The sequence below is a fragment of the Anopheles bellator genome, chromosome 2 (assembly GCF_943735745.2).
Source record: "Anopheles bellator chromosome 2, idAnoBellAS_SP24_06.2, whole genome shotgun sequence".
Lineage (NCBI taxonomy): Eukaryota > Metazoa > Arthropoda > Insecta > Diptera > Culicidae > Anopheles > Anopheles bellator.
The window spans coordinates 6,504,576-6,525,099 of NC_071286.1; the positions used below are offsets into that span (position 1 = coordinate 6,504,576).

Consider the following 20,524-nt stretch of genomic DNA (forward strand, 5'->3'; position numbering starts at 1 on the left):
GTACACGGCGCTGTCAAGCCCACCGCGTCTGCCGAATGAACCCGCGGAACCCTGCACCACTACACCAGCAACCAGCGGGACCAGCTACTGGGGCTACTGTCAGAAAGTAACGGCAGAAAGGTACCTGGCAACCTTCTCCGATCGACCGGTTACGAGAGTCACGCGAAAGCAGAACGCCACAAAAAGGTGATGCGCTGCGGCGGACGGAGAGATCCCTCCGATTCCACGGGCTCACCCCGGTCGGGAACTTGAGATACACATACATCGACACACACATACGCGCTCTCTCTCTCTCTCTCTCTCTGGAGGGTGCTTGCTCGCGAAGTGATGCCTACGTGTGCCCCGGTTTGTGTGTTTGTGTGCGAAGGAACGATCGAGTGAACGGGCGAGCGGGATGGATGATTGGCACATTCCACAAATATTTCATCCAATCAATTTCGGACACTTTCCAGCTCCCTGTGGATGCTGCACCACAGCCTGTGGCTCGTGCACACGGCACGATCACGACCGGAAGGACCATCGCCAGCGCGGACACGATCGCGTCACATGTTCATCTGCCGTGCTCGCTCGCTACCCACTGTGGGGAGTTTGCCGAGTGTGAACCCGTGGCCAGCACAGCACAACAATATTCACGAGATTGCCCCTTGCTGCGCGATTTCGTGCCAGTTCGGGCGGCAGATTTTCGGCCGATCGCCGTCCACGGCAAGGACTACTTACGCACAGTATTACCACGGCACGCGTCGAGCACGCCGTCGAGGCGTTTGCAAAGAGAACAACAACAAAGCACACCAACAGTCACAGGCCGCACACGCAATCGCGGGCCCCGGCTGACAGTGAAAACACTCGGTGATCGGACTTGGACGGAATCTTAAGATAAACTGAGAGTAGGCTAAACCATGTTTTACCTTTAAAGAGTGGTCACTGCTACTTGCGTCGACCGGCACGGCTGTATGCGTGAGGCGGGCTTCATCGCGGGCCGCACCATTGCGTACGCGGGCACGGATCGGTGCGGTGTTCATTCGATCGATTTCGATCACGCTACACACCGGAGCGCCCGCAGGGGATGAACCACGATCGGCACCGAGTGCGCGCCGACCGCCCAATATTTTCCCGATGAACACGAGGCGCTGCACGATCACGTGGCCAGTTTGCAGACGAGCCGCGGATAACCAACAACCCTTTCCACCACAGAGGAGAGTGTCAGTAAATAGTGTGGCTTTTCGATCTATATTTCCGCTTTTCACTGTTTATGTGTTTATTACTATTATTAATGCCTATTAACAGTAAGGTGTACAGTACCTATCTTAATGCTATTAACGTATAAAAAAGGGGGTAGATGAAAAATCAATATCGTCATCAGAAGTAGCTGCTTCTGTTATTGCTTCATCACGTGAGAGAAAATTGTCCCAGTCCTACAACTACCAACAAATTGCGCTAGGTTCGCTGGAATCCATGGAGTTCCGCCGATTGCTTAAGTAGCTTCACAAACATCGAACAAATGGGCACCCTTTCCAAGGCGGAAAGTGTACATGCACAGGCAACGGCGAGAGACGGTGATGGATTAACGCAGTGTGGTTTAGGAAGATGGGCCCATGGGCTTTAAGCCTGGGAAAACTGTTACGTACATTGGGTACGTCAAAGGACAATGGATGTACGCGCATTCCGGGCGGACTGGTGCGCCAGCTAGCGTTTAACTTAGGTGACAGTAGTAGCTAAATAAAAAATAGCTGAATGCAACTCCTATGGCCCTACGGTGGTTCCAACCGCTCAGCAAACCGCTAGTTGTCGTCACGATCCATTGCGGTTCGGTGCTGATGCCTCCGGTTTCTGTGGGTGTCCTTTTCCCAGTCCGCGTGTCTCTGTGCTTGGCCGCCCGTTCCGCCCGAGTCTCCCCGGATCTAGTCTCAATATCGGCGTTTGATGATTGCTTTCCACCCCATGGCAGACCTATTACAGCTTATCGGTTAAGGCTGTTGATATAAAGATTATAAACCTCGCATCGAGGCGTATTTTCAAACAGGGCAGCCCGATTCTGGCCCTCGCCCTTCTTGACCCAGTGGCCGTACACTCGAAATGCACAGCCGTCGATGACCTGCAGTGGGCGAAAAAAATAATCGTGAAATGTGACTTAGCTTCTGGGTTTCCTAAAACCAAACAGGATCTTACCTTACGAAGTACTTTCACGCGGTACGGATCTCTCAGTGCATCCTCGACGCGCAACGGTTCCGGCGTGTACCGTAGCCTCTTGATGCGAATCATTGCACGTACACAAAGAATTGCAAACTGAAACTTTTTCCTGGCGTTGAACTGACTTTGCTTACGTAACTGCAAGTGTTGCAAAAGTAATACACGGTCGAAAGAAACAGAGTAAAAACGGATGCGGATGGTGGCACGTTGGGTGTTACGGGTAGGAGGGATACAGGTACAGGAGGGTAGCGAATTTGACAATTGTAATTTTGCAACGCGATGTAACCGAACCGATAGTACAGGGTAGAGAGTGGTGTTCGTTTCGTGGGGAGGTTCAAATAATACGTTAACAAGGAACAAGGAGGTAAGTTATTGTTACAGAACAGGTTGAAAGGAACAATATTAGGATTAGTTCGAGACATTTCAGGTTGATTGTTTGAAACGAATACGAAAAGTTTGACCCAAATGGGGCAAGAGAAAAAGAGAAAAAGAGAAAAGAGAGAGAGAGAGAGAGAGAAAGAAGAAATATATCAATCCGTTAATATCGCTCTAAACGATTGCCCGTCCTTCAGTCGGTAGAGGTGAATGTAACAATTTACATGAATATAACAATAGAGGATATTGGTGAAACAAGAGCACAAATGATGATTATTGCTTGTGTTAAGGGATTCTGATTGTTTGGTTTGATAAACTGTGGCCTGCGAATGAAGAAAGAAAAAGGTAGTAGAAAGAAAAAAAGAGAGAGAGATAGATAGATAGGCAAATTCGGTTCAATAATTGTTTTTGGGGTATTGTGCGTTTTCGGTAGTACATATTCTATTACATCGCCTGTGTTATTACAACAAATAGTAACGTAAAGCGGCGAACAGTAGCTGCGGCACAGCGTTCCTAGTTGTGGCATTTCTAATACTCTGTACAACCCATTGTGCAAACAATGGTGCAGGCCGCGAAAGCTACACACCACAACGTGACTCAAACCACTGCGTAGAACCATCTTCCAGTTTTTCTACCACGCACAGCTCACTCGAACCGCGTGTGGACACATTCCTCCCGATTACGTTTGCAAACGGTTCAAAATAAATATTTGCAAAAGCAAGACCAGAACAAATGGTTGCAAAACACAGCAAAACCACACAGTAAGTTCGATTAATACAGTAAGGTGTTCGGTAAAGCTAAAGCAAAGGGCAAGAAGAAGAATTGCTTGAGTCGTGCATACCACAATCGATAGAGCGATTCGAGTATAATTTCTTTGTACAACCAAAAGACACCGTCGACTTCCCCAAGCTAAAAGGAGTTCCAGATTGTATTTTTAAATTGCCTTATCTATCAACAACCTACGTATTTGTCATTCTCTCTCTTTCTCCCCGCTGGAGATGTGGAAACCAAAATAAGTGGAAAGATGATAACTATGGTTGATTTCTTAAACTACAAACACCGCTTGAGATACTTGCAACTAATTATAAAGCGTAATAAAAGCACTATTTTGGTATTGCTGCCCACGAAAGCATCAAAAGCCATGCCACGACAGTTTCTCCATTAGGGCACAAGCCTACTATGAGATCGGCAATGGAATGAGAAAGCGCCTGCTATGCCAAGAGCCCGGTGTGTCAACATTCAAATGGAAAGGATCGGTCACGCATCACATCGACAAATCGAAACATAGACCGCTCTTGTTTGCTGCGTTTAGACCACCAGAAAGGAGAGTAACGATTGTGTAAGAATTTGCAAGATAACGCCAAAAAGTCTTCAACCGAAACACAAAATTGGAACACTTCACTAGCCCTGCTATCGAAACGTACACGGTGAGAGTGTGTTGTAAAACCGATTGAAATTGTTCCTGTTTGGTTGGGTACTGTAAAAGTGTCACCGAAGCCACCATACTGCCGCTGCACTAGCATCGCAGCCGTAGTAGAAATAAGTAAGGAAGAGTCTACCTTTCCGTTTTTTCATAGTACAAGTTAATTTCAGAGCTCTACATGCTGTCTGTGATAAAGAAAAGAGAAGTAATTTATGAATAAAAAGGTTCGGACATGGCGTGATAGACAAAATGCACTGTGCCACTGGGCCATGAAGAAGAAGCCTGCAGAAGTATGTTTAATGAGACCAATAGGAACCCAAAATGAGGATGAACCATGCAACCATAAAAGCACTACACTGCGTTAATGTCAGGAATGATAGACCAACAAGTAGACCAAGGGGGACGACCGCAAACATTTGAACATTGCATGAGTGAAACACGATTGACATGATTGTATCCGACAATAGGTGAAGCAATCGATTAGAAAGTTAATGATGTACGAAATTTCGTTCGATTGGAACTACTTGCTCGTGTTACACGGCTGATGCTTGATTAAAAAAGCGACAAAAAAGCACTTAATATCACAGAGACCCACACCGGCAACCCGATTGCAGCCAACGGAATGCAAAAGTTAACTAGCGCGATTAGCAAGCTTTCTAAGCCAATTGCATCTACCAAAGCATCCGGGTCGTTCGAGAGCACAACATAACACACAGCGGGCATCGTGAGCTTGGAACATAACCGACCAACATCCGCTGTTGTTCATCGGTTTTGTTCACTTTGCCTCGGACTCGGCTCTCCGTGCGAACGTGGTGCTTCGAAGACCCGCGTTCAAACTATAGCATTTGTGCGCAGATAGGCGACTACTAATTGGTGAATAATATTAGTTTTAAAAAATTTTACGCTTCAATTTTGATTGCTAGTCGTACATTTTCCGTGGCGTTCTGGAAGACAAGTGTGAGAAAAAAAAAGAGAGACGATAGTCAGTAATCGAGCGTCCGCATTTAGTGAGACGTTTCGAATGAATTGCTCTGGGAAAGGGGATTTATAATTTTGCTGTTCGCGTATTGTCCCATTATGTTGGCAACAACAGTTTTGTCGAAAAACAAAGCAAATAAACGCAATTGATTCCATCACCATCATTGTTCGGTTGTTCACAAAACTTCACAAAATAATTATAACGTTTCGACTGTATTTTTTTTATCCAAACGAATATTTTTGACAACTTTTCGTCAATGGGTGTTTGATAAAACAAGAACTGGTTAGCAATAAAACACTTATTGATCCTCAAACGTTTCATTCCCATCCTCTATCACGAGATGAGAGTAACTGACCTAAATAGACTTGCAATGTCCAGCCCGTTTGCTGGATGAGGACGCAATTAACGCCTGCATGGTAATTGAGCAGGCAAATCGCAACGATGCCGCGAGCAGGAAGCCAACAGTTTAATATTAATCAGTTTTGGCTTGAACATATTAGCATGGTCGTGGTGATGGGAATCAATTGAAATTGTTGACCGTTTACAAAACATTAAAAGCGCCATTACTATATGGCGCGAATGTTCAAACAGTTAGAAAATGTAACACAATTGTGAAAGAAGGCAACTAAAATTCAACATAAAATGACGAACATATCCGTTGCAACGATACGAACGGAAAAAGATCGAGAAAATAAACGGAATGAACAGAAACAGATAGAACAAAACAAACACAAAACGAAAATAGAAACAAACACAAACAGCGAAACATAACAAGAACGAAGAATATAAAAAAGGAACATGATGTGTCAACGTTACCATTGCGAGATCAGCAATTCGGCTGAAACGTCTCGATTTAATCGAAAGGCTGCGTTTCAGAGGTCCAATGTCTTGCTCGAAAAGCTGTTACACCACGAGTAGTGCGGTGGTGTATGGTGCGTGGGGAGTTGTTTGTCGCCAGATCCCGCACATCGCCCCGTCATTACCGGCGATGGTGCATTGGTTGTAACCAAACGAACCGTGATTGGCGTGACGGATACGGCAGGTCGTCAGTTGCGGGGAATGTTTTGTTTTGTTTGCATTTTGTTCCCCCCAAACCAGTGGAAGGCGTGATGAGGCGTGGGGGTTGCCGTGCAATAGTTGGGTTTTCCACCAATCGGTCAACGTTTGATTGAACCGCAGATGCAGAGTGTGTTTTGATAATGCAATGGAAGGGTTGTCCAACACCATAAACCATTGTTTTGCATTGCCCCGATAATAGGTTTCCACATATTTTACCAATTGTTTGCGGTATGGCAAAATTAGGGGAGACGAGTAGAGTGTGGATAATAAATCAATAAAAAAGGAAAAAATGGAAAAAATGTGTTAATAATTGATTCAAATTTTGGTTGAGGACACTACTCTCAACGGCGTACACTATGCCACGACAATCAAGGACGACGAACAAAAAAAACCGGAAAAGCCTGCAAAAATTATACCGCGGCCAGCCTTAACCGAACACGAGATCTCTATCGCGAACATTTAGACGGCGGATGTAGACCTATAAAGTTGTCCGTTTAACTCACTAACGCAACTAAGGTAAACATCACGCGCCATCGACGAGCGGAAAGGAAAACAGTGCCACCTCGCTTAAGTTAATCAGATTTTCATTCGCGCAATAAGTGGGACAGTAAGTAGGTAGAAAAAAATGATAACAACACACTTGCGTGCTTTAGTATCATCTTGAACTCATAATCCCTGTCCGCGAACGAGTCGGTGCCGCGTCGCGCGAAAGCTATTTATAAATCCTTTAAACAATCACCATTAAACGAAGGTGATCACGAGAGACTTTCGTCACCCCGGAATGCGGTGTGGGGTCTCTTATCGTTACGATCGCGTTAAGGCACATTTTGCAGGCTTTACCAGAATATTTGTCGAGTTCCATCCTTTCTTTCACCGCGTGTGGCTGACTGTTTGTTATTGAACGGAACAGTAAAACTAGAGCAACAAACTAAATGCAAGAATTCAGAAGAGTTATATCAATATCTACAGACAGATAGGAAAGGAAGTGAAGCTTCATAGTGAGAAAGCGAATTTGGGGTAAGGCAGACCGAAAGAAAGTTCTGCGAAAACTCACCGCTAATCACACACGCACACACTCAAGTAGCCAAAACTAGGGCCTTAACTCGATTTTGTGCAATCAAAACAACAACAAAAAACAAGCAGACACGCTATCCGGTTTTACTTACTACTGTGTTGAAGAAGGGATGCTTCAATGCTTCCGTAACAGTGATTCGCTTCGTCGGATCGACCACTAAGCATCGGCGAATCAAATCCTTGGGATCCTCTGCGGAGTGTAAAAATGACAATTTCATTAGCCGTTTGTCGGAAGTACACTCGCCACCGGTATGCCACCGCAACGTACCGGAAATGTCAGCCCACTCGGGCGATGTGAAGCTGTATTTGCCTTCCATGATGTTACGCAGCATCACCATTTGTTTTCGGTGCCAAAACGGAGGACAGCCCACGAGCAGGGTGAACATGATAACGCCACACGCCCATCTGAAAGAGTTGAGAACGATTTAGAAACGACGCCAGAAATGTTGGCAATCGAAAAAAGGATCAATTTCCCGATAGTTACATATCCACTTCTTGCGAATAGCCAGGCGCGTCCTCAAACATGTTGCATTTTAACGTTTCCGGTGCCAAATATCCAGGTGTGCCGCAAAGGTCTGCAAAAAAGAAACTCGTGATGATGGCCACAGTCCTTCATTTTCGGCTGTTCAAACCTTTCTCACTCACCGTACAACTTTTCGCCATTCTTGAGCACACGGGCGAAACCAAAGTCGGTGATCTTTACGTTAAGATTATCATCTAGCAGGATGTTTTCGGGCTTCAGGTCGCGATGCACGATACTCTTCGAATGTATGTAATCGACGCCTTCAAATATCTGGCGCATAATGTAGCGAGACTTTTTCTCCGACAGTGTCACCACCGACGTAAGGTAATCGAACAACTCGCCTTGTCGGCACAGCTCAAACACCAGGAAAATGAACGCATCCGACTCGAACACGTCCTGCAGCTCAACTGAAATTGGGAACGAGGGTAATATTTTTAATCGAACGATACGCCATGACAGCAACTGGGGTCGATCGAGTGATCGAGATACTTACTGATAAATTTGTGGCCCATCACCTGGCGCAGAATTTGAATCTCCTGTCGGGTGGCTTCCAGCATGTGATTCGAATCGCCCATCTCTGCCGCCCCGAGATCAATGATCTTCGCCGCAAATTCTTTGCCCGTTTCCTTTTCGATGCATCGCCGCACCGTAGAGCTGATGCCCCTGTAGAGTTTGATATGAAAATGGAGCGTAAAGTTTGCGGGGCTCGACAATGCGAATAAATAATTCATTTCATGACGAGCATCATTAGCGATCGATGAATAATGCAACTCACTGGCGCTGCTCGATCGGTCTAGACGCCGGCATGGCACGTGCCTTGGGCCGGCTAAACGTGAGCGAAACGTGTCGCTTTGGTGCAGCAATACGAGCCCAGCGACAAAGCGCATCACAAAGCGGCAGTCGTACGATGTGAAGTTATTAAATCAAACGCCGCTGTCGCCACAATAATGTCCGACGACTGGAGATATCGGTCTAATCGGTTCGTAACAAGTTCGTCACTAGGAAATTAGCATTTCATTGCAAATTAATCCATCTGGAGGAGATGTTTCCGCGGCTCGGCACGGTGTCGTCTTCGCTAATCACGCGCAGGTAGGGAGTTGAGATAACAGTCTCCACACATCCTACTAAATCATCAATCCAATTTTCTCATTCAAACAGTGTCCCCGTCTTCTTCTTTCTCCATTCGCCAATCTCGCCGTTTCAGACTGTCGCGATCATTCGTCCGGCGCGACCACAAATCACTGTCAATTGGCGACTCGGTTGTTGAACAGATTTGCGGTTCATTTGCTTACGATCCCTGGCATTGTGGGGCAAGCCACATGACCAAGGCCGAACGCGTTGCTCAAGCGTTTGCATGCGGATAATTTGGATCCAGAATCACACGGCCTGGACTGATGTCCCGTGATAGACCGCGCACGCTGGCACATTATTCCCGCCGCTGCACAAAATACACCGGAAACAACCCGTTGCTGAACAACCCGACTCGGCGATGCATTCCACGCGCCAGACCGGGTTCATTCATCCACGCGCGCCGCACGGCGCAGTTCCTAAGTTCGCTAATCGAGGTCCAATTCGTAGCAAGCTCTCGAGAGGGGCGAAAAACCTGGCGGCGCGCGTGTCAGAATCGCCTACCCCTTCAGTCCCTTAGGCGCCAATCATCGTAACCAGTCGTGAATAAAATAAGATTCTCAATCAGCTTGGCTTGGATTGGTTTCGTAGTTGGGAAGCAGCAGTCGTCGGTTGATCGACTTTGGTTGTGTCGCTGGCAGCGGCCGTCACAAAATGTTTACATTTTCGACAGCGCATCGTCGCGCACGAGTTACGAGGAAGATCGCAGACGATCGACGGCGTATGGGATGTGAAGATGGGGTAAAAATAGCCAACAGTTACAGCAACAGGGGCGCGCGTGCTGAATGATGACTTCTTCAGCGAAAAATATAAGAAAGTATGTTCTCGCGGGGGCACGGCTTCGAGCAACCGGTCCCTGTGACGTCAGTGGTATGTGGAGGCACACATTCCCATCGGAGGGAATTTCGTTTGGAGCCGCCGCCATCAACCGTTGGCCATCCCTTGACCGGTGAATGAATGAACCGCAACGAGATTAGCGGATGATTTCCTTCGCTGAACAGCCCGGTGCCGTCTGCCGTCCCCGTAACCTACCAGGCAAGCGCGTGGCACAAGTGCAAGTGGCCATAATAATAGCGCAGCGCACCTTAAAAAAAGAATTGCTGACGAAATAGGGCAACATTATTTTCGGAGGGGGCACGAAATTCGTTCCCGATTGTCGTCGGTGGCCAACACTTTCTGCAGCAGGATGAGAGTTTCCTAGAACCAATAAACACCCGCGCTCTGCACTGGTGGCTTGATCAGCCGGCGTGCGTTCCCGGCGGAGCGTTGTGGGGACAAGAATTAATTTTAGCTTCTTTCTTTCGTCTTCAAATCCGGCCATTACTAGATCAACTCGCGTCAATCGAGACGGGACGCAGCTGACGCGCATTCGTAGGGTTTGTGACGGTTTCGCACAATAACAGAACCGCACGCGAACCGGCGCGGACAAGTTTCTGCACTGGCCACGAGCCAACCTACTCCAGGAATTAATCCCACACCACGAGGCGTGCTCATGGGGCAGAACAATCATACCCTACGGTGGCCCAACGACAATAAACAATCGCTGGGACAGATTTTCAATTGCCCGTCGTAAATCTTCCTGTGCCATCCGGGAGTTAGCTATCATGAAGTTATCATTGCAGCCACGGATGATTGATAAGAAACCTTACCCAAACAAACAAATGGCTGAGACATGATCCGAAGTCAACGGGAAACTAGTCAACAGAAAAAGGGTTTCATAGCCGATCCAGTTCCCTATCAAGATAAAAGTCCTTTCCAATCGCCGAATCGTACTCGATCGTAGACTTACAAAATTTCCAGGGACAACTAGACTCGGCTTGAGCCCTTTCTCTACCAAAGCCACGGCACACGACTCTAGGATAATTTTAAATGACATTGGCACGGGCGTCTCGCGTGAGCAACTAGCCAGCTGTCTGTCGTAAGCAACAACTTGTACGTGATCGATGGCGCGTATCTACGCAACCGATTGTGCGCGCATCAACCAGTGTTTTCGCCAAGGTGTCACTTTGCTCGCATCGATCGCACGGACGAGCCCCCCGGACGGTCGTTAAGGTGGTTCTCTCTAACGCCAAGCGCCACGTTCGCGATCGCGTTTGCGATCAATTGAAATAAATTGATCGTGGTGCCGGGGGAATTGATTACCCAACGGCTCGCGGGCAAAAAACGGTAACGGCCAACGAATGCGAATCTTTTGCCCAAACGGGACACTTTTCGGTGGGGCCGAGTTTACGGTTGCTAAGATTGGTTGGTGATGTAAGAGTGAAGGATGTTGCCGGATGGCTCTCGGTATACGCCCAGACTTACCTGCCCAGAATCTCCTTCGGTTCGTACTTGGCGTAGAATCCTTTGGCCGCATCCTTGTCGGGCAGCAAATCATCTTCCTCGTCCTTGGCCATTCTTTTCCGAAGGCTTATTGTAGGGAGCGGAACACACCCTTCCCGATAGTGTCTCAGGTAGTCGTAAAGCCGGTTGCTGTAGGGGATTTCACCATGGACCGAAAAGCAGCCTCCACTGGTATCCCAATCGGCAGGCGACTCCGACCGCGACGACGGGCAGCTAGTGCTTGGAGTTTCACAACGAAAACCGTGTTAACGGTGAAACCGAATTAGAAAATACCCTCTGCGGGGTGAGATATGAGTATGTCTGGTGTGTACAGGAAAACACTGCGAATTTCCAACGCTTGATAAATTGTTTAAAATAACACTTTCACCCGGCCACGATCACGTTAAAGGCAGGCACCGCGAGACCAGCGCTCCCAGGCCGCGGTGTGTAACAATTTTCAATGTCAGAAAGGTTAAAGCACACCATCGGCTGGGACGGAGCACAACAACACGACCGACGGACACGCAGCTGTGCAATGGGATTGCGATTTGCCCCAACGGGGGGAGTAATTCTGTCAGCTTGACGGCGAATTTCACGCCACACCGCCACACGGACACACACCACGATGCACACGCGACAAAAACAGACTGAGGAGTGCGGTTATTCACAACAGCGATTTGGCACGATTTTAGCACGCACGCCTATGGCCAAACGCATGCACATTAATCCAGGCGAATGGGAAACAGAGTAATGATGCGAATGAATGTGTTTTCGGGAGATTTTTGCACGAAGAGTTTGCCTGCGTTTTGTCCTTGTTGCTTTGCGAACGAAACGTCAAAATTGACACGATAGCGTTCGTCGATTCGTCGATGTAGCTCGGAAATTCCTTTGCCCGACGAACCGATTCGTCGACGCGAGAAACAGATGCATTTTTTAATAAAGTGAGAGGCACCATCATTTAAAAAGGGTTAGCCCCACGAACATTAAAAAAATAGTACTTTTAGCAGGACGAAATTTAATTTAAAGAAATGGGAGAGAACAGAGTAGGCCACCATGAAACCAGTTACGGAGGAAAAGCTAGACCAGTTTTTGGAAGTAACCTTTATTTACACCTTCTTTTCTCTCGGATTGCGCGCTATTAAAACTGTAAACGTTTGGGGACAGTACCCCCATCGATGCTATCGAGAATTTTTCGTTTCAACGACGGTTTTTCTTCCTGCTTACTGGCCGCATTATAGTTCGCCGGCATGGGCAACCGTGGGCCAACCGTTGGGGCAGGTTTGTTCGAAAAGTACGGCATTTTCAGCGCCTCGGTGCACGAACACCGTCCCAGTGGGTACAGGGTGAGCATTTTGTTGGCCAAATCGAGCAAATCTTCGGATGCCGCCGTAAATATGTCACGCAGCGGAATCGGTGGATAGAACTTGTACTGTACGTAGTCCGGCAACGACTTGACATCGGGCCAATTGGTTTCGTTCGGCGTGCCAAGCACCTGAAATATTCGGGTCAATTGATCGAGATCACTTTCGCCCGGCAGAAACGGCACGCGCAGCAGCAGCTCGGCCAGGATGCAACCGACGGCCCAGATGTCGACGCCCGTTCCGTAGTGGCGGGCACCAAAAAGTAGTTCCGGACAGCGGTACCACCGTGTGACGACCTGGTTGGTGTTGATGCGGTTGGGAGATCCGAAAAACTTGGCCAAACCGAAATCGCCCACCTTCAGCACCCCGCTGCCGCTGATCAGCAGATTGTTTGGCTTCAGATCCCGGTGCAGTATCCAGTGCATGTGCAGGTACTCGAGCCCCCGCAGCGTCTGTATCATGTAGCTCTTGATGTTGGCCGGCGTAAGCACTATCTTTTGATCCTTGATTATAATCTCTAGATCGGTGTCCATGAAATCAAACACCAGCGACACATTGCTCTTGTGACCGAACACGTCCAACAGCCCGATGATGTTCTCATGGTGCAGCTCGTGCAGCAGCTTAATCTCCCGTAGCGCGGTCCGGTTGATACCATCGGCCGCTTCTTCCCGGTTACCAATCTTGATCTTCTTTACGGCCACTATTTCGTTCGTTTCCACATCACGTGCCTTGTACACGGTAGCAAACTGTTGAAATAGGCAAACACAAAACGAGGCGCGTGAGTAATAGCCGGCATGTTACTCCGCGAATGGGGCCGCCCGGTTTTACCTGTCCTTCTCCCAAAAAGTCAATCTTTTCATAACGATTTAACCGGTTTTCCATCGGTGATGCTGGAGGGTGTGTGCCTCTGTGGTGGAGCTGAAAACGAACAGAATGTGCGAATCCGTGCGAATGGTAACCGTTTGCAATTTGCTGTACAAAAAGAAAAGCCGGCGAGAAATGTACACAATCAAACTGTCAGCGTCTGACGTTTCGTTTTAAAACGGATCCACCACTGCCCAGGGTTGATGAGCGACCGTCTCGGTGGTGAATTTTTATTTGCAAACGCAAAACTATTTCGCATTTAAATGTTCTTTGAATTGTGCAATGAAACGTTGCAAAATGGAATAAACGTGTGTGATAGTATTTTGTGGGACTTTCTATGAAATGTCAACATTAGAATGTGTCAGAGAGTTCCATCGTCATTAAATCCGACGGCATTCGATTCGATACATAGGAAACCAAAGAGAATTGAAAAAGAAATTGGTAACACTGTCGGAAGATGGATCTTTTAATTTATTTTTACGAAAGGAAAACGATTCATTTTGAAAGCCTCGCCTAAGGCAGGTAGTGTGACGGGCGCTGAACGTTCCAGCCAACTGTCGAAGTCGGATGCTTGCGCTCTTTCGCACGGCGCATGCTAGCAGCTCTCTCCCTCACGCGCACCGTGTTGAGTTCGCTGGTGGTGATTTAGGTACACTGTTTTTATTCCCATACCCGCCCCGCACACACAGTCAGTTAGCGCTGGAAATCGGGGTGCGAAGTGTTCTGCGCTTTTTGCCTGTTCGTCGGTCATTTTCGGTGGCGTTTAAAAAACGGTGACAAAAAACGAAGCCAACCTTTGCCAGGTACGCAACGTTTCGCAAACACTGCAAATCCGGCCACCCCTGTTTGGCGTCCCTAGCACTCCTTGGCTCCCGGACAGGCGTCGGGAAAAAAACGAAACCCAAGCCGGACCAGAAACATCCGTCGGCGGTGTTTGACAAGGAGGGCGAGCGAGGACGGTGGGCTCCGAGTGTGTGTGCGTGTGAATTGATCCCGGTGTCCTTCGGGCAGCCACATTAAAAATATCGCAGATTTGCCAGCGGATAACCATCGGCTTCATTCGCAATCCTCAGGACCACCGTATCGGTTGTACGTTCGTCTGTGCCTCCTTTCACTGCCAAAAGGATTCCATTGTTTTAACAAGCGAAGCCGGAATTCCGAAGCGTTATCAGTTGTGTGGTTCCAACGCCAAAGCTACCTCGCAACAGCCTCAGCACGATGTCCGATACGAGTAAATCGGTAAGTATTGGCCATTACCCTAGGATTCCCTTGCAGGGTTGCAATTGTTTTACAATTGCACTCGAGCGAAAGTGCCCCATCGACGGTGCCTACTGCGCTAAGCCTGAAAAGTATTAGCAACTCGCCATCGGCTTCCCGCTCCGTGGTGGTCGCTGCGCTACCATAAATCAATCGTCCAGTTGAATTTGCACATATCGCTGCATTGGCCCCCAGTGAGTCACTGTCTCGCACCACCACCGCGAGCAACGAATTGTCATCCTCGTGGGGTCAGCGGCGTTGCAGTGCGAGAGAAATGCAGTCTGGGTGCAGTGATGGCCTGCGGTTGCCTCATCGTCGTCGCCGCGGTTCGTTCGGGAGCAACAAAAAACGAAACAAGCAATTGAAAAAATCATCTGGCCCGCGCGCGCGCCACTTGAGCGGGTGGATTAATTGCGGCAAGACGCGACGGACGACGGCACTGTTTGGCTGGAGGCTGACGGTGGACCGCCGGAGGCTAAAGCCACACCGGGACCGTAGCATTCGCTTAAAATAGTTTGTCTTGTTTGTGTTACGGCCGAAGCGTGGCCAGTCAAACATGCTCACGTTGCGTTTGTTGTGTGTCGCTGAGTCATGTGCACCGTAGTTTTCCGTTCCTTATGCGCCACATGGAGAAACATATCTCAACCGGGTTGTCCAACATCGGGTTCTCGGATTGCGTGCGAGAGAGAAGATGGGAACGAAAACGCGAGCGACGATGCCAAGCATTGGGGACCGGGTTTAATCAGTTGAAACGAAGCGCATTCATTCATGAGGCAGCTTGTTGTCTGTAAACTTCCGGCTCATGGAATAATCTTCTTTTTTGTAACGTCCCCGTAGATGTGGTAGCCGAGCCGAGAGTCGGGGTGTTTACTTGTTCGTGCCGTGGCTAAATAGAGCGCAGAGGCTGCAGCCGGCTTTGTGAGACGCCGAGATACTGTTTATCCCATCAGCCGCCCGGCGCATGACTTAAATGCTTTTGCGTTCAACATGCGGTGTAATGCGATCTCATTCGATGCGCAGCTCTCATTCGACATGACTCAAATCCCAATCCCGATAGAGGACACAATTCTCTTGAAGGAAACAAATCAATACAACACTGCATTGCAAAACATGCAGTTCAATGAAGAAAGAATGTGCCGAGTTTGAAACCCAGGTCGGTATCTCGGTAAGAGTTGTAACCTCCTTTCGAAATGTATGTAGTTCTCTTTGGTTCATCTTGTCGTGAATGAATGTCTGCTTTTAGCAATAAAATTATATTAAATTATAATAAAACAGCCTCAACAGCTATTGAATTCTAGTCGGTTTCAAAGAGCTACAACTGAGTTGATTGTTAAATTAGAATTTGTGTTTTCTATCCGACCATGCACCGAACCGCTGATCGTTGATGGGAAAATGAAATTTATGTGCTAGTTGGCAATTTCAAACCGTGTAGGCATCCCACCGATTTGTTTTTGGACAAAGAGCAGAAAAATAAATAATTTTCATCGCAAATTGAACGCGTATCAATTACGCGTGTTACGACATCCATCCGCTCCGTTGCCTCGTTGATCGATTTTGTGGTACACCTTCCGGGTGGGTGGCAGATGTGTCTGGGTGAACGAAAAGCGGGTATCTAAATCAAAAATTCGCTGTACCACTTTCTGGACGCAGGCCACCAAATTTCGGTTCACGAGACGATCACGTAAACCGTGGGGTTTTTATTTCATTTGATCATTAGCTGATCTTCGCAGCGAACCCCGAAGCGTGTTAACTAATCTAATGAATATTTTCGAGGGTTGTTTATCTTTTCATCTTCCGCGATGCTTGAGGGGCGAGTGGAGAGTTGAGTGCGAAGAAGGAGGATCAATTATTGCAATTTTTAAGCCCGCATCATCATCACGTCACGACGCCTTTGAGTCGTCGTAACAGACCGATCTAATAGACGATCCTCTCGTTTTTTGCATTATTTTCCCCATGTAGCGGTCCATTACTTGAAAAAATGATGCGGATGTACTGTAACATGCTTAGCCACCGCTAAATTGGTTCAATTTAACACCTTTTTTGTATTTCCTTCTAAAACCAACCGGCCTGTTGGCTCTCCCGGAGTTGATTGAACCCCTGGGCCAGTTTATGCGCGAGTAGGTACGCGCTTTGCATGTCCAAACGGTTATCGACGGTGCCGCTAGAAGCAGGACCGTAGAGACACACACCTCTGGGGCAGTGTGTTATATGGTTCGTCGGTTCCGCGGCAGCTATGGCGAGCGAAGAAAAGCGCATAGCGCCATGTTTTGGCCAATGCCACGCACGTACGCCGAGAAAGAAATGGAACTACTAAAGCATGCACGAGCCTCTTAGAGAAACTCCGACAGGTGGCCACGATTCGACGTATCAAATCGAAACGGCACCATCACAACCAACCGCCCTGCGTTGTACCGCTGCAGTATAAAGGGATAGGAAAATTAGGTTAGCCACCGATCACGTGCGCGTTTTGGTCGACGGCAGAGGGACATTCTTTCCACTCACCGATCAGCTAGTAATGGCTGGCTATTAACAAGTAATCTTCGCACATAATTGCTCGACTGCTTCGCTGGTCCGGATCGCACTGGATTGTGCTGTAGAGACTGCAACGACCGTTGGCTTATAAAGTGTTTTGTGTCGCGATGCGGGATTTGAGGTTGATTTGTAAATCAATGGTGGGTGTCGGGTGGTGCCGTCATGTACTGTGTTTGGTACTTCTATAAAAATATAATTGATCTTATTTTCTCCAACAGTTTTCCAACGTGGAAACCTCCGGCTATGTCGGGTTTGCGAACCTGCCCAACCAAGTGCACCGGAAGTCGGTGAAGAAGGGTTTCGAGTTCACGCTGATGGTCGTCGGCGAGTCCGGTCTGGGCAAGTCGACACTGGTCAACAGTCTGTTTCTCAGTGATCTCTATCCCGAGCGCGTAATACCAAATGCGGTCGGTAAGTAGTTCGGTGCAGATGTGGATTCTTCATTGCGTTAAACTAGCCCTGACCAAACCAGGAAATAATCATACAACGTGTTCGGTTGTTGAATGGAAGTAGTCTAAAGTAAAGTAAATTTGGTCATTGAAACGCCTTGAGGATCACTCCAAAATGTGATGATATTTAGTCTACCGTACGCTCGAAAAAGGTGTGGCACTTAGACTCAAGTGAGCGATGTAAGTGGCAAAAAACTTCATCAAACTTCCTTTAAAACGGCGTACGATGCGGAAGCAGCTTCTTGAATGGCAGTGGGCGTAGTTTACAGACCTGCTAATGTACTATTTGTAAACTGATGGTTTTTTATTGGCATCGGCGTGCTCATCAGTTTGATTTACTGCCACTCCCACCGGCACGGTTGATAGTGAATGTCTGAATTGTCAAACTGCAAAACGCGGTCGTGCTCGTTACGCCATTTTCTATTTACTTTGCAATTAATTAAACATTTCCATTCCCTGGTTTCACCCGTCGCGTCACCCATTCAAAGCGCTGTGGTTTGGTGGTGAAAGTAAAATGAAAACAGCCTATGCCACTAGCGCATATACGCCATAGCGGGCGCACGCCTTCGAGTGGAATCGCTTAGAAGCGTTACAATTTGTGTTACAGGCTCCTCGAAGCGTACGCGCGCGCGCGATCGCGTAATTCGCGATCGCGCATTGAGTAACGTGGAGAGCGAATCCGAATGGCGACCTGTTACTAACGGCTCGATGCGGAAGATCGTGGAATTTCCAATTGACATTAAAGTGTGTCTTTTCGCTTTGGCGAATTTCGCTCCGATCGTCTCATTCCAGAAAAGCAAAACATGACGGTAAAGTTGGACGCATCGACGGTGGAGATCGAGGAGCGGGGTGTCAAACTGCGCCTAACGGTAGTCGACACGCCCGGGTTTGGCGACGCGATCGACAACAGCGACAGCTTCAGTGCGATCCTCGAGTACATCGATGAGCAGTACGAGCGGTTTTTACGCGACGAAAGTGGCCTCAATCGGCGCAACATCGTCGATAACAGGATACACTGCTGTTTCTACTTCATTTCACCATTTGGGCACGGGTAAGCACTGCTGGGTGGAAGCAAAACAGGCTGCAGTTGCATCACGCCAGATTCCAAACGTTTTTGCTTCAGTTTGAAACCGCTCGATATCGAGTTCATGAAGAAGCTGCACTGCAAGGTGAACATCGTGCCCGTGATCGCGAAGGCGGACGTGCTAACGAAGAAGGAAATTCAACGCCTCAAGTGCCGCATTCTGCAGGAGATCGAAGATAATGGGATCAAAATCTATCCACTGCCAGATTGCGATAGTGACGAGGACGAGGACTACAAGGAACAGGTACGCCAGCTGAAGGAAGCAGTTCCGTTTGCGGTGTGCGGCTCGACCACGCTGCTGGAGGTGAAGGGACGCAAGGTACGCGGCCGTCTTTATCCGTGGGGTGTGGTGGAGGTGGAAAACCCGGACCATTGTGATTTCATCAAGCTGCGTACCATGCTGATGTGAGTGTAAAGGATGGAAGCTGGAAGCACATTCGACAGATGATCAAATAATAACGCTCTACCACACTTTTTTAGCACACACATGCAAGATCTGCAGGAGGTGACCCAGGAAGTGCACTACGAAAACTATCGCTCGGAGCGGCTGGCGAAATCGGTTCGCAAAAATACCAACTCCGTGATAAAGGAAGAGAACGGTGTGCCGGGTGAAGTGCTGTCGGAGAAAGATCGGATTTTGCGCGAGAAGGAGGAAGAGATTCGCCGGATGCAGGAGAAGCTGGCCCAAATGCAGGCTAAATTTCAGGCACAAAAGTAACACGCCCATAACCGCAACGAAGGTAGCAGCACAGTGACGGTCAAAGCGATACTGTAGTGCGGAACCGCGCAAGAAAAAAAGGGCACAATTTTCCATACGCTTCCGACAGAGTGCACAGACCCTCCAGCAGTAAGCACAACAGAGAGAGATAGAGAGATTTTTGATAGCTCGTTCGTTAGAGCAACATAATAACCTCATCTCACGAACCGATCGTTTTGGGCGGTCGGTCGATAAGTTGGTCTTTGTTTTCGCCAGCCGCGTCGTTGCACTTCAGGAACGATCCTTTTTCCTCCATATTTCGTGTGCCATCTTCTGCTTCAAGCCAAACAATATGGTGATGGTCCGTTCCGAAGCGAGGGAACGATCGTGAATCTCAAATCCGCTCATTTTCTTTCGTGGCTCCTTGAGCCCCTTCACGGTACACACTCGGTAGGCTACAACCCCGTTACATTGTCTGGTAGAAAACGTTAGTGCAAGCAACATCGAAAACCCCTCAATATCCTCTTTATAGTTTAGCTCCAAAAACACTAGCTTTGGCCACTGCAGATTAATCGAACAGGATGCAATGAAAAGCAATTATATTTACCGGGCCAAGGTGGGGCCGCGCGGGTACTTAAGCCGGAGACGATTAGGGAAGGGACACGTTCAGTGTTAATCATAAGACAAAAACCTTTGACGGGAGCTCTCTTCCGCTCACGCGAAATCATGTATCCTTTTGTGCGGTGGAGATTGCAATATAATGCCTCTGCAAAATATATCCATTCCTTTTCGTTGTTTCACGCGCGTGACCTGTGACATCCGGGTGCAAGTTCGTTGGAGTCGCCACTCCAGAGATAAAGTGCAAAAACAAAAATCCGAGAGCGGCCAGGAAGCCGACGTGGCGCTTCGTCGGCCGTCTCTGTTTCTCGGACAGCAATAGCGGAAAACTGGAAGCATGCAAATCTATTATATACATTTCCTAAACTCGTAAGTTACATTACAACAAATGTACGATGTAAAAGGGGTATTTTAGAGTATTACTATATTTTATACGTTTCGGTTTAAACACTAAGACAAGAAAGAATTTTCAATAAAAGCGTATTCTATGAAACGAAACCCTCGTCATCACGCCAGAGTTTTGTAGGTTTTGTGTCATCCATTTGCTTATCAGCGAATCAACATCCCACCAGTGAAGAAGAGAATCCTTTTA

At 47.9% G+C, this 20,524-nt stretch overlaps 3 protein-coding genes across 4 annotated transcripts; 1 reads left to right on the forward strand and 2 right to left on the reverse strand.

The window, feature by feature from the left end:
• Positions 1–1,238: 1,238 nt before the first annotated feature.
• Positions 1,239–11,363, reverse strand: LOC131208389 (phosphorylase b kinase gamma catalytic chain, liver/testis isoform). 2 transcript variants are annotated; one of them, XM_058201124.1, is made up of 9 exons: positions 11,053–11,363; positions 8,114–8,283; positions 7,743–8,027; positions 7,582–7,672; positions 7,366–7,502; positions 7,190–7,287; positions 5,781–5,864; positions 2,167–2,325; positions 1,239–2,092 (listed from the first exon to the last, which is right to left on the reverse strand). In XM_058201124.1, the coding sequence occupies exons 1-9, from the start codon at positions 11,142–11,144 to the stop codon at positions 1,958–1,960; spliced, it is 1,251 nt and encodes a 416-aa protein (XP_058057107.1). In that variant the 5' UTR covers positions 11,145–11,363; the 3' UTR covers positions 1,239–1,957. The 2 variants fall into 2 exon arrangements, with proteins under 2 accessions (XP_058057107.1, XP_058057108.1); XM_058201125.1 differs by lacking the exon at positions 5,781–5,864.
• Positions 11,364–12,208: 845 nt separating this feature from the next.
• Positions 12,209–13,398, reverse strand: LOC131210308 (cyclin-dependent kinase 7). Its single transcript, XM_058203536.1, has 2 exons — positions 13,260–13,398; positions 12,209–13,177 (listed from the first exon to the last, which is right to left on the reverse strand). The coding sequence occupies exons 1-2, from the start codon at positions 13,311–13,313 to the stop codon at positions 12,209–12,211; spliced, it is 1,023 nt and encodes a 340-aa protein (XP_058059519.1). The 5' UTR covers positions 13,314–13,398.
• Positions 13,399–13,977: 579 nt separating this feature from the next.
• On the forward strand, positions 13,978–20,420 carry LOC131208522 (septin-1). The gene is made up of 6 exons (XM_058201300.1): positions 13,978–14,098; positions 14,369–14,534; positions 17,303–17,495; positions 18,326–18,584; positions 18,657–19,022; positions 19,098–20,420. The coding sequence occupies exons 2-6, from the start codon at positions 14,514–14,516 to the stop codon at positions 19,333–19,335; spliced, it is 1,077 nt and encodes a 358-aa protein (XP_058057283.1). The 5' UTR covers positions 13,978–14,098; positions 14,369–14,513; the 3' UTR covers positions 19,336–20,420.
• Positions 20,421–20,524: the final 104 nt, after the last annotated feature.

Excerpts from the sequence above, each read along its gene's own strand:
- LOC131208389 (XM_058201124.1), bottom strand. The coding sequence starts at position 11,144 with ATGGCCAAGGACGAGGAAGATGATTTGCTGCCCGACAAGGATGCGGCC. Across the intron at positions 7,288-7,365 it reads CGAGTGGGCTGACATTTCCG|AGGATCCCAAGGATTTGATT; the intron begins GTACGTTGCGGT and ends TACACTCCGCAG. Across the intron at positions 2,093-2,166 it reads GCGTGAAAGTACTTCGTAAG|GTCATCGACGGCTGTGCATT; the intron begins GTAAGATCCTGT and ends CGCCCACTGCAG.
- LOC131210308 (XM_058203536.1), bottom strand. The coding sequence starts at position 13,313 with ATGGAAAACCGGTTAAATCGTTATGAAAAGATTGACTTTTTGGGAGAA. Across the intron at positions 13,178-13,259 it reads ACTTTTTGGGAGAAGGACAG|TTTGCTACCGTGTACAAGGC; the intron begins GTAAAACCGGGC and ends CTATTTCAACAG.
- LOC131208522 (XM_058201300.1), top strand. The coding sequence starts at position 14,514 with ATGTCCGATACGAGTAAATCG. Across the intron at positions 14,535-17,302 it reads TGTCCGATACGAGTAAATCG|TTTTCCAACGTGGAAACCTC; the intron begins GTAAGTATTGGC and ends TTTCTCCAACAG. Across the intron at positions 18,585-18,656 it reads ATTTCACCATTTGGGCACGG|TTTGAAACCGCTCGATATCG; the intron begins GTAAGCACTGCT and ends TTTTTGCTTCAG.